Raw genomic sequence first — 13,330 nt, 5'->3', positions numbered from 1 at the left:
GGCACACACACCGCCGATTCACAGGACAAGAAGTTGGGAGGGATGACGCACCGGACTTTCTTATTTATTTTGTAATGCTTTATTTTTTTATCCAGAAAAGCCACACTGAGCCACTGCATCGGAGTCGTTTTATTTTAAGATGTTATCTCTCAGCCGATTTCACGACAGAGAGGATTTTATCCATGATACAGGTTATTTTTTTGTGTGTGTGTCGTTAAACCCGCCACCACCCGACACGGCCAACTAGTGAGGTTTGTCACCTAAACAAAACGTGCCAATTCGTTACTAGTACAGCACACCGGTGTGTTGGAGAGCAACCCCACAACATCTTTGCAATCTGAGTAGGTTTGGAGAGAAATCCTCCTGGTTCGGTCTTAAATGTCCGCGATCTCACCCAAAAAGCTCTATGATGGATGATATTATATTCTGGGGGTCTTTCGGCCAAGTCACGGAGAGAGAAAAAATAATAACAATAAAATAACAAAATTTGTGATGTTTGCAGCCCTGCAGCAGCCCGGCAGCAGCAGCAGGCAGCAGCAGCAGGCAGCAGCAGCAGCAGGAGGCAGCAGCAGCAGCAGCCCTGCGAGAACAGCACAGCAGCAGCAGGCAGCAGCAGCAGCAGGCAGCAGCAGCAGGCAGCAGCAGGCAGCAGCAGCAGGCAGCAACAGCAGGCAGCAGCAGGCAGCAGCAGCAGGCAGCAGCAGCAGGCAGCAGCAGCAGGCAGCAGCAGGCAGCAGCAGCAGGCAGCAACAGCAGGCAGCAGCAGCAGGCAGCAGCAGCAGGCAGCAGCAGCAGCAGGAGGCAGCAGCAGCAGCAGCCCTGCGAGAACAGCACAGCAGCAGCAGGCAGCAGCAGGCAGCAGCAGCAGGCAGCAGCAGCAGGCAGCAGCAGCAGGCAGCAGCAGCAGCAGGCAGCAGCAGCAGGCAGCAGCAGCAGGCAGCAGCAGGCAGCAGCAGGCAGCAGCAGCAGCAGGCAGCAGCAGCAGCAGGCAGCAGCAGCAGCAGGCAGCAGCAGGCAGCAGCAGCAGGCAGCAGCAGCAGCAGGCAGCAGCAGGCAGCAGCAGCAGGCAGCAGCAGCAGTAGGCAGCAGCAGCAGCAGGCAGCAGCAGGCAGCAGCAGCAGGCAGCAGCAGCAGCAGGCAGCAGCAGGCAGCAACAGCAGCCCCTCAGTAGCAGCAGGAGGCCCATCTTAATTCAACTCCCCCACGCCCGGCTTTTGCCCAGGATTATACCACCGTCACTGCCACCACCGCCACCACCACCGGAACCACCGTCACCACCGCCACGATTGCCACCACTGCTAACCACAGTAACCACCACCGCCACCACCACCGCCATCACCACCGTCACCATCGCCACCACCACCACCGCTAATCACAGTAACCACCACCGCCGCCACCATTGCCACCACCACCGCTAACCACAGTAACCACCACCGCCGCCACACGCTGGCTCGGCAGAAAACGTCTAAAGCGGCAGCAACTCGGAAGCGACTCCCCCCCCCCCCACCCCTGAGGAGCGGAAGCGTTAAATAAAATTGTCGATCGAGGTAGAGGCGCAGCCCCGCGTGTGCCTGGTGCTTACGCTCCTGGCGCGTGAGAGCCCCTCCAGAGGGCCCACGTTGCACCTCCACCACGCACGACCTGCCGACCGGCTAAACGTAAGCCGGCAGTAGGGCTGAACGATTAATCGATTTCAAATCGAAATTGCAAATTTGAAACAATGCGATTAGCAAACCGCGCAAAGGTTGCGATTTTTTTTGGCGATTTGAAAAAATTCCCGTTACTTCCTTATTGGAATTGTTTTACTTTTTTGTTGTTATAATTCATATCTTTTAAGTTCTCATCCTTGCATTAGAATATATAAAGCAGTTCATATTTTGATGGTATCACGTGGTAATGCTCCATCACGTGTTTTAAATATATTACACCGTGAATATTGAACTGTCAGAAAAATCGCAATTAGACGTTTTCCCCAAATCGTTCAGCCCTAGCCGGGAGCCATTTGAAGCGGTTGGTGAGCGGGGTCGGAGCGGGGCATGAGTTGAATGAATTCTCCACCCGTTTGTTTCAGCTGAGCAAATCTCGCAGATAACCATGGTGGCCGAAAGGTCTCATACAGCGCAATGTCTGCGAGACGCTTCTAAAAGCTTCCTGAAGTCATCTCTCCCATCACTTTATCTCTCATCACTTTATCTCTCATCGCTTTATCTCTCGTCACTTTATCTCTCATCACTTTATCTCTCGTAACTTTATCTCTCATCACTTTATCTCTCACCACTTTATCTCTCATCACTTTATCTCTCATCACTTTATCTCTCATCACTTTATCTCTCATCACTTTATCTCTCATCACTTTATCTCTCGTCACTTTATCTCTCATCAATGTATATCTCATCACTTTATCTCTCATCACTTTATCTCTCATTACTTTATCTCTCATCACTTTATCTCTCATCAATTTATCTCTCATCACTTTATCTCTCGTCACTTTATCTCTCGTCACTTTATCTCTCGTCACTTTATCTCTCGTCACTTTATCTCTCACCACTTTATCTCTCATCACTTTATCTCTCATTGCTTTATCTCTCATCACTGTATCTCTCGTCACTTTATCTCTCGTCACTTTATCTCTCGTCACTTTATCTCTCATCACTTTATCTCGCATCACTTCATCTCTCATCACTTTATCTCTCGTCACTTTATCTCTCACCACTTTATCTCTCATCGCTTTATCTCTCATCGCTTTATCTCTCATCACCGTATCTCTCGTCACTTTATCTCTCGTCACTTTATCTCTCATCACTTTATCTCTCATCACTGTATCTTTCATCACTTTATCTGTCATCACTTTATCTCTCATCACTATATCTCTCATCACTTTATCTCTCGTCACTTTATCTCTCATCACTTTATCTCTCATCACTTTATCTCTCATCACTTTATCTCTCGTCACTTTATCTCTCATCAATGTATCTCTCATCACTTTATCTCTCATCACTTTATCTCTCATTACTTTATCTCTCGTCACTTTATCTCTCATCACTTTATCTCTCGTCACTTTATCTCTCGTCACTTTATCTCTCGTCACTTTATCTCTCGTCACTTTATCTCTCATCACTTTATCTCTCATCACTTTATCTCTCATCGCTTTATCTCTCATCACTTTATCTCTCATCACTTTATCTCTCATTACTTTATCTCTCGTCACTTTATCTCTCATCAATTTATCTCTCGTCACTTTATCTCTCGTCACTTTATCTCTCATCACTTTATCTCTCATCACTTTATCTCTCATCACTTTATCTCTCATCACTTTATCTCTCGTCACTTTATCTCTCGTCACTTTATCTCTCATCACTTTATCTCTCATCACTTTATCTCTAATCACTTTATCTCTCATCACTTTATCTCTCGTCACTTTATCTCTCGTCACTTTATCTCTCATCACTTTATCTCTCATCACTTTATCTCTAATCACTTTATCTCTCATCACTTTATCTCTCCTCACTTTATCTCTCGTCACTTTATCTCTCATCACTTTATCTCTCATCACTTTATCTCTCATCACTTTATCTCTCATCACTTTATCTCTCTCATCACTTTATCTCTCATCACTTTATCTCTCATCACTTTATCTCTCGTCACTTTATCTCTCATCACTTTATCTCTCATCACTTTATCTGTCATCACTTTATCTCTCATCACTTTATCTCTAATCACTTTATCTCTCATCACTTTATCTCTCCTCACTTTATCTCTCGTCACTTTATCTCTCATCACTTTATCTCTCATCACTTTATCTCTCTCATCACTTTATCTCTCATCACTTTATCTCTCATCACTTTATCTCTCATCACTTTATCTCTCTCATCACTTTATCTCTCACCACTTTATCTCTCATCAGTTTATCTCTCATCGCTTTATCTCTCGTCACTTTCTCTCTCATCACTTTATCTCTCGTCACTTTGTCTCTCGTCACTTTATCTCTCATCACTTTATCTCTCATCACTTTATCTCTCATCACTTTATCTCTCATCACTTTATCTCTCGTCACTTTATCTCTCATCACTTTATCTCTCACCACTTTATCTCTCATCACTTTATCTCTCACCACTTTATCTCTCATTGCTTTATCTCTCATCGCTTTATCTCTCATCACCGTATCTCTCATCACTTTATCTCTCATCACTTTATCTCTCATCACTTTATCTCTCACCACTTTATCTCTCATCACCGTATCTCTCATCACTTTATCTCTCATCACTTTATCTCTCATCACTTTATCTCTCATCACTTTCTCTCGCACCACTTTATCTCTCATCACTTTATCTCTCATCACTTTCTCTATCATCACTTTATCTCTCACCACTTTATCTCTCGTCACTTTATCTCTCATCACTTTATCTCTCACCACTTTATCTCTCATCTCTCTTTCTCGATGCAGTAGTCGTGTAGACTTCCAGATGTGATTCACGGATAGCCAAAATCGCGGATAACAAGTTCGTGAAGAACGGGGAAACGCTGTGTTTTGTAATTCAAAATCGTGGATAGTGAGTTTGTGAATAACAAAGGAACGCTGTGTTTTGTAATTCAAAATCGTGGATAGCGAGTTCGTGAAGAACGGGGGGAACGCTGTTTCGTATTTCAAAATCGTGAATGGCGAGTTCATGAATAACCAGAAAATACGGTGCGGGTTATTCCCCGGTTTACGTCGGGTGATGCATTCCCGAAATATCGAAACGACGTCAATCCGAGCGGTTTACGGGGCAGAAATTATTGGGGTGGGTGGGTGGTGGCCGAGGCTGAGAGGTGACGGATTACGAGAAAGGACGGGGCGACGACGCCGCTGTCGGCGACGCAAGCGTGGGGGTCGAGGCGACGCTCATCGGGTCGCGGTGTTAACGATAACGCGACGACGTATTTGCGAAACGACGTGAAAGGGGCAGACGTAAATCGGGGTTTTGCTGTATACGGAACGTACGTTGAACTTTTCTCGCGCCGTACGTGGCCAATCGTGCTAATCGGAGGTGCGGGAGAAGGACAACAAACTAAACACCACAAAAATAAGTTAAAAAGTAAATTAGTTTTCAATCTTGATGATCTAAAAGTGCATAGCTTCAGTGGCTTCCTAATATCGGAAGGAAGAGCGTTCCAGACGGCCGCAGAAGCGCATCCGGTGTGGGGGGGAGGGGGGGGGTCACCTCGCTGCGGTGCCTTCATCCTCAAACTTAGAACGGGGAGATGCAAACTCGCGCGCAACGCAACGCAACGCACGCACGCGTTTTCATTTTCTGTCACCTTTATTTAACCAGGTTCAAAAAAAATAAAACCTTCAGGTTCAAAACCTCTTTTGCGACGGCGAGACCAGACAAGAAGTCAGCGAAAAAATGTTGTCCCCATTCGCGCTTTGAGTATTCCTCATTAATAATTAAAACCTCAGACGGCCCGTGATACGTTTCACGAGGACAGACAGTGCCGCGTCTGGAATAATCGAGGAGGTTAATTTGCCATCCAAAAGGATGTGGGTTTGCTGGAGGGGGGGGGGGGAAGGGGGGTGACGCTTTCGCTCGCCAACCTTTGAAGGTTGGTACAAAACAAAATCTATATTTTATATATTTTTTTAAAATGTTAACCACGAGTGCGCAATAGTACGGCTTCCCCCTTTATTTTGCGCCCAGAGCACAAATAATGCAACACAGAGATGAAAGGCCCGTACGGTGCACTCATTAAGTGCATCCAATGCTACGTTCATGAATTATTACAAAACACGGGTTGTTGTGGTTGTTGTAGTTGTTTCTTGGTCTGGGGTGGTAGGTGGTGGTGGTGGGTGGTGGTAGTGCTGGTGGTGGTGTCGAGTGGGGGGGGGGGGTGAGTGAATGCGCGTCCCTGCTTAATATTCACCGGAGAACTTTAAGAGCTGGGATCAATGAGTCGATGAGGTCATTAAATCGACCAAAAATTTGTAAATCGGCTCATGGCGCCCCCCCTCCCCTGAAGGCGGGAAACCCCTACAAAACCACACCTCATCACCTCCCGTCCAGCGGCACACGTGCGTGTGGGCGACGGAAGTTTTGTTTTCTTTGTCCGCTTTTGTTTTTATTTTCGCGTCGAGTAAATTGAACTGGCAGTCGGCTGATGAATCGTCTGCGTCAAGTGTCTGATGCGGGTGGAATTAAAAACGGGCGGGCAACGTTGATCTTAGGGGCGCCGTGGTGGATAGGTGTTTGCCTCTATCTCTCTCCCCGTGGAGATGTTAACAACCTCGCCTGGTATTACAGAAGTTCGTACGGTTCGTTCCCGACCCTGACGATGCCTGCTGTATATTTGGACTGTGCGTCTCTCTCTCTCTCTCTCCCCCCGTGGAGATGTTAACAACCTCGCCTGATATACAGAAGGTCGTGGGTTCGTTCCCGACCCTGGTGGTACCTGTATATTTGGAGTTTGCGTGTCTCTCTCTCTCCCCATGGTCTCCAGGTCCTCCGGCGTTTCCCCTCTACATTTAGAATCAACGTGCGTTCAGAGTATATGGCAGCTACGTAACATTTCCACGTGCTGAGCCACATCGTTGGGCTATCATTTACGATTGTTAGGTGGCTTCTGAAAGAAAAAAAAAGCTATGTAGCTCAGCGGGGCCTTACCTGGTAAAATGAAAAACAAAAATTGTTCATTTGTATATAAGAATATGGATTACTGCAGTCACGAAAGCTTTAAATCAAATTGTTCATTTGTAGTTTAGGTTTTCTTAACGCTGGATGAATGGGAGAAGACCCGGTGCGTGTAGCTCCACAGATATTTCTCTAGAGGGCGGTTGACCCGCCACGGTTATTGCGTTCGACAATTGACTGGTGGCGTTATTTATAAATGTGTCGTAACCCTCCACCACCCGACACGGCCAATCAGCAAAAAAAAAGTGTCACGTTGACAAAAGACAAATAATTCACTACTTTAGCCCACCGGTGTGTTGAAATGTTGTGTTATAAATAACGCGATCTAACCCAAAAACCTTTATTATGAATAATATTGGTCGTGAAAGCCTACGTGTTAAATTGACTGGTGGTTTTATCTAACTCCGAAAATATGTTTTCGTCCTGTCATCCCATCGTTCGCCAAGCAATCGAACCGACAGTCGGCGGAGCGCTTGATGACCTAACAAAGGAACTAGTACATCTGTCGCGCGACGGCAGCGGTGCAGAATTCATTAAAAAAAATTGTACAAAAAACTAAAAAATCCCACCCGACCAAACCGGCGAAGGTCGTTCCGTCCGCGAGCCTTTTGGCAAGTGACACGAGCGGGACAGACAGAGGGCTGTCGCAGCGGCAAGTTGTGGTGGCTTCAGGAGAGGCCTTTCAGCAACAATAAAACAAAAAACAGGGGTGGTTACATCACGGACTCGGTCGCAGCAAGCGGGCAGCCAATCCGCAGGCCGACTCGGTACAATTCTCCCGCTCCGCTTGGAATTCTGGACAGGGTTCGCGATCATTTTTGGCTTCACTTCAAGCACCTAGTCTGGTACGCGAGGGGGAGCTCCGTGGGTTCGAAGCCGACCTTGACGCCCGTGATATCATCACATCGACCCCCGATATTTAAGGAACGAAACAGGAGGATTTCTCCACAAATTTGGCTGTCGCCTGATGATGCGAAACGTCGTACTCAGATTGTAAATGTTGTGGCTTTGCTCTCCAACACACCGGTGTTGCTGTACTAGTAACGAATTGGCCACGTTCTGTTCAGGTGACAAACCTTACTAATTGGCTATGTCGGGTGGTGGCGAGTTTAACGACACATTTATATATTTACGCGATCTAACCCAAAAAACGCGTATTATGGCTGTATATTTGGAGTTTGCGCGTCTCTCTCTCTCTCGATCTGCCAGTGGCCGCGTGGATTTTCCTCCAAGTCCTCCGGGTTTTCCAATCCACGTTCAGAATCGACGTCACGCGTTCGGAGCATTTGCCTCCGATACATTTCCACGCGACGGTGAGCCCGCCACCTCGTTGGGGCTATCAATGGCGATAGCCAGGTCGCCTCTGAAAAAAAAAGAGCTACTGCATTGCTCAGAGTTGAGTAGTTTCGTTTAGAATGCGCCTTCTTAAACAAAAACAAAAAACAGGCTGCAATAATGGTGTACGCTACCCGTAACTTTGACGGTACATTTCTTCGGCCGGGTGGCGCCGGTGGCTGCTACGCTCCACTCAAGAGCCGCATGGCTCACAGGGCTATCTCTATATATATAAAAGGCAAAGTTGTGAATATGTGTGTCTGTTCAAAATGTTTAGCGTACTTCCCGACATGCAACAAACTGGAAATTTGCCATGTGGGTACTTTCCATACTGTACACTATGCACAAACATTATAAAAATACACTTTTTTTGGGGGGGGGGGGAGCTCAATAATGCATAGATTTTTTGCACGGCACGTGAGCTGTGACGTCAAATATGTCACGTGACCCGCGCATGTGGAAGCGTAACGCATTGTTGTGTAGTGGTTAGCGCTACGCTGCGCTACGAACCCGGCGACACGAGTTCGATTCCCGCTCACGGCCACCACCGGTGACGATTTTTTCAACCGCTCCTGGGCCTCCCCTAGGTCGACTCAGCCTCATACGAGTAACTGCTGTGGTGTGTGAACATCGCCACTGGGGAGACAAAGGCGGCCGCGTGTAGTGGATCCAAGTCCCGGGCGAAGCCGGGTAGTACAGCTAGTACCTAATAAATGAAACTTGAAACTGTGGTCCAGCACCGTACGTAGCGAGGGGTTGGCGGATCGCCGCACAGATGGCAAAAAAAGGTTGCGAGACTCCCCCCCCCCCCCCTGCGGGCATGGAGCAGGTCCCATGCATGTGTGCACGTCGTCTGTACGTTGTGTGCACGTCGTCTGTACGTTGTGTGTACGTTGAGCTTCTTTCGCACCGTACGTAGCCGCCCGCGCAAATCAGAGGTGCGGGGCAAGGACGATCTGAACACCCTGGCCCTGGTTCTGCCAGCAGTATGCAGCACGGCAAAGTGTGGACTGATATATCATCGATCCCCTTCTGTGTGGGATAGAGCGTTGCCCCCTCTCGCCACGCGTGGGGTTTTTTTTTTCCTCCCACGTGTAGAATAACAAACGCTCCAACTGCCGGCAGCAGACTTCCTGGCCTGTGTCCGTGGCTCTCACTCGGCGACTGTTGTTCGGATGCAATTCGCGCAGAAATGACGTCGCAATGTACAAATTAATCATCGGATGACTTTCTTTCTTCACCCCCTCCTATTTTTTTTAAAAAGACAAAAATGTCAATGCTGATGCGTACTCTTGCGTTTATTAACGGGGGTGGGGGGTGGGGGTTGGAGAAATATTCCCGTCGGGTCGACGCATCTGTAAACAAAACCTACGGTGGTTGCGCAACCCCAGCGAGAAAACGAACAAACGAACAAAACAACTCCCTCCTGACACTTCTTTTTCTTTCCGCGAGCGGTTCGTGGGGGGAGGGGGGGTGAGTGGCGGTGTAGAGGTTGGCGCGCTGCGCCACGAAACCCGGCGTGCTGTTTCGGGTGGTGGTTCTGTGGTGTGGTGGGTCTCCCCATCCCTACCGGAGCGGCTGGCGGCTGGGTGACCTGGCCCGATGCGCCCGGAACGTCGGCCACGTCTTCCGCGTCCCGCAGCATCACCTCGTAGTACTCCTGGATGTCTGAGCGTCGGCCAAGTCGGCGGGCCCCAGCGCGACCGGCGGGCAGAAGACAAAGGCGGAGGTTTGCGGATTTTTGTTCTTTTGTTTTTAGTTTTCGCGTGGTCTGTGTGCGTATGTGATCCTCAAATCTGGCTGTCGCCTGATGGTGCCGGTTGTAATTATTTGGCGAAACGTCACGGGACTCGAATTGTAAATGTTTGTTGGTTTACTCTCCAACACACAACCGGTGGGCTGTACTCGTAACGAATTGGCACGTTCCGTTTACGTGACAAACCTTACAGATTGGCTGTGTGTCTGGTGCTGACGGGGTTGAACGACACACATTTACAATTACGCGATCTAACCCAAAAAAACCTCTGTTATGGATGATATTGGTCGCGAAAAGCCTACGTGTTAAACCGTACGTATGTACGCCGAACTTCTTTCGCACCGTACGTAGCCAACCGTGCTAATCGGTGATGCGGGGGGGGAAAGGCGAAAAGTTACACACAGAAAAAAACAGTTCTGAAGAAATTAGTTTTCAATATAGTAGAGTGGTGTAGTGCAAGGCCGTAGCCATGGAGTCAAAATTGGGGGGGGGGGTCATATCTTCCAGGGGGTCTGGGGGTCCCCCCCAGAAAAAAATCTAAATTTGAAAACGAATTTCCTGCCTAAAATATAAAAAAATTCACTAACACATAGGATGGACTTATTTATTTATTTTTTTACAACAATGTCTAATAGTGTTATTGTATTACATTGCTCTGTTTTTTTCTTTTTACCTTTTTTGTTTCATTGTATGTAATGGCAGAGATTACAATCATAACCACAATCATATAAACAGAAATCTATTTTATAGCAATATATTTGGGGGGACATTTTGAGCATATTTGAATATTATAATTACGGCCTTGGTGTAGTGTATAGTGTAGCGTATGCATGTCAAACTTCTTTCGCGCCGTACGTATAGCCAAACGTGCGAATCGGAAGTGCAGGGGGAAGGACAACAAACTAAATACAAAACACAGTTATACAGAAATTACTTTTCAATTATACTACAGTAGTGTAGTCTAGTGTATAGTGTAGTATATGGTAGTGTATAGTGTAGTGCATAGTCACGTATAGTGCAGTGTGTAGTAGTGTAATGTATAGCCGAGTGTATAGTGTAGTATGTGCAGCGTATGGGGCAATACGTATGCATGTTGAACTTCTTTCGCACCGTACGTAGCCAACCGTGTTGGTCGGAGGTGGCAAGGAAACTAAACACACAGAAACAGCAGCTCTAAAGAAATGAGTTTTCAATCGAGATTTAAAAGTGCTCAGCTTCCCAGCACGCTTTGAGCGAATTCCAGCTGACGAGTGTTGGTTGACACGATGAGCTGGACTGGCTGCCTATCAACTACTGGGATCGCGTACAAACGACGCCTTGGGGGCCGTCCATAAATGACGTCACGCGATTTTGGATGATTTTTTCCCCCCCCCCCACCCCTCCTCGTCACACGGCGTCACAAAAAGTCAGACCCCCCCCCCTCAAATATGACGTCACAAAGCTCTGCCACCACCCCCCCCCCCCCAAAAAAAAACATATTTCCATTTTGAAATTAAAACATGCTTCAAAATCGCTTTGAACTATTGTCATTGTAGTGCGTATTTAACGTGGCGCTGCACTCTGATGTTGTAGGAGTGTTGTTATAACAATTAGTGTTGTTATAACAATTCTATATTTATTTAAAGTTGCGCATTTTGATGTGACGTCACATTTCTCAAACCACCCCCCCCCCTCGTCATAAATGTCCGACCCCACCCCCTAGGTGCGTGACGTCATTTATGGACGGCCCCTTACTCGTCTTCGAGAGTCTCCATCGATCCGCTGCGCCCTATCGCGCCGGCTTCAAAAGACCCAAATCGACTCCGACTATGACGGTCTGCTCGAGGTGACCCCTGCTGCTGTACCTGCCACGTGTGTGAACCTCGCAGTGTCGGGGGTCTCCGGCCCAGAGACGCGGGAACACCTGCTACCAAGCTCACGTTCGGGCACCATCCCTGAGTCTCAGCCAGTTCCGTAACACACTCAAAACGTTGAACAAGTAGGGGGCTTTCGCGACCAATATCGTCCATAATAGAGAGGGGTTTGTTGGGGGATAGATCGCGTAAAAATATAAATGTTGTGTCGTTAAAACCCGCCACCACCCGACACAGCCAACTTGTAAGGGTTGTCGCGTAAACAGAACGTGGGAGAGTCGTGGGTGTCACGTGCGTGAGTCGTGGGTGTCACGTGCGAGAGACGTGGGTGTCACGTTGGTGAGACGTGGGCGAGTGGGCGCACCGCTCTGAACGATCGCGTCACTGATGGTTGCTTTCGCCACGCACACAGCCCTCTCTGCCACGCGGTGGACCGACAGACGGACAAATAGGCAGACGCCACCGCCAGCACTCTCCAAACACACCAAGGCCATTAGGGGGATGGTGGCCTGAACGGAGAGCCAGAATAAACACGGCGCGCGCGTGTACAGCGGCAGAGCGGTACGGAACTTCGCGACGAATCCTCGTGGGCGTATGAGACTTCCTATTATTATGTAAAACATCGTGAGACAAACCGAGCACCTCACCCCCACACACGCCCTCGATTGAGCTGTGTGTGTGCGTGCATTGCTGGTGCAAAGCCCGCAACGTGCAATGGACGCATCACAAAAGAGGTTGTAGGCACGTGACAAATGTCCCGTTTTGACATTTAAACCCCGAACCACCATAAAAAACACCCCCCCCCCCCCCAAAAAAAATCCACAGCAAACGCGCAGCTTGAATGATGAAAAAGTAAGGAGAGGTCAAGAGGGAGGGAAGGACTCTGGGTGGTGGTGGTGGTGGCCCCATAATTTAAAGAAATACCAGGGCATCGTATTACAATCAACATTCGAAACGCGCCCCACGCAAGCTTCAGCTGCCTCTCCCCAGCCCCGCCCCCCACCACCACCACCACCACACGCACAAAGACAAAGCTCCCCCGTGTAGCCTCAGCAGAATGTTGGGGACAAGTGCTGTTAGCGAGTAGCAGCACCTACGAAGGCCGGCACGGCACACGAGGGGGTGGGTGGCTAACGCCACGCCCGGCCGCCTTTGTCTCCCAATTGTCCGGCATCGCCGCTGTGTGTCGAGCGCTAGTTATCTCACCGCCACCCCACGAGCAACACAAATTAGAACGGTGAGCCTCAGTTCGTGGCACAGCCGAGACGCCACAGGGCGCCACGTGACGGCGTGCGTGTGTGTGCGTGTGTGTGTGCGTGTGCGTGTATGTGTGCGTGCATGTGTGCGTGTGTGCGTGCATGTGTGCGTGTGTGCGTGTGCGTGCATGTGTGTGTGTGCGCATGTGTGCGTGTGTGTGTGCGTGAGTGTGTGTGTGCGCGTGTGTGTGTGTGCGCGTGTGTGCGTGCGTGTGTGTGTGTGCGTGCGTGTGTGTGTGTGCATGTGTGCGTGCGTGTGTGTGTGTGCGTGTGTGTGTGCGTGCGTGTGTGTGCGCGTGTGTGCGTGCGTGTGTGTGTGCGTGCGTGTGTGCGTGTGCACTCCAGCGTAGAATCCCTCTTAACGACGGGCCTCCAAAGAGCCCAATGTGTTGTGTATAGTGTAGTGTATAGTGTAGTGTATAGTAGTGTACAGTGTAGTGTATAGTGTAGTGTATAGTAGTGTAT

The 13,330-nt window shown here is 48.7% G+C and overlaps 2 protein-coding genes and 1 long non-coding RNA gene across 9 annotated transcripts in view; 2 read left to right on the top strand and 1 right to left on the bottom strand.

Annotated features, from left to right (window-relative positions):
• The window catches only part of LOC142906411 (uncharacterized), a 30,869-nt gene extending 22,901 nt beyond the window's left edge, over positions 1-7,968 (top strand). Inside the window, exon 3 of one of the 2 annotated variants that reach the window (XR_012930226.1) lies at positions 7,875-7,968. Coding sequence is in view for 1 of the 2 variants with exons in the window: in XM_076054106.1 (XP_075910221.1) it covers positions 503-1,191 (689 nt within the window). In the remaining variant the exon portion in view is untranslated. Of the gene's footprint in view, positions 1-502; positions 2,515-7,874 lie in introns of those variants that run through there. The other variant, XM_076054106.1, reaches the window with a different exon arrangement.
• LOC116956329 (disks large homolog 2-like) overlaps positions 1-13,330 on the bottom strand; it is a 539,014-nt gene that overhangs the window by 484,243 nt on the left and 41,441 nt on the right. For all 6 annotated transcript variants that reach the window (XM_076054104.1, XM_032977873.2, XM_076054103.1 and 3 more), the window contains one exon: positions 9,571-9,668. In XM_076054104.1, coding sequence (XP_075910219.1) covers positions 9,571-9,668 — 98 coding nt within the window. The remainder of the gene's footprint in view (positions 1-9,570; positions 9,669-13,330) is intronic.
• Positions 9,612-12,414, top strand: LOC116956330 (uncharacterized). Its single transcript, XR_004404989.2, has 2 exons — positions 9,612-9,729; positions 11,459-12,414. It is a non-coding gene; the product is annotated as an uncharacterized LOC116956330 (long non-coding RNA).

Source organism: Petromyzon marinus, chromosome 64, assembly GCF_048934315.1.
Source record: "Petromyzon marinus isolate PM22_M1 ecotype Great Lakes invasive population chromosome 64, UKy_Petmar_22M1.pri1.0, whole genome shotgun sequence".
Lineage (NCBI taxonomy): Eukaryota > Metazoa > Chordata > Hyperoartia > Petromyzontiformes > Petromyzontidae > Petromyzon > Petromyzon marinus.
This window is presented reverse-complemented; position numbering and strand designations above follow the sequence as displayed.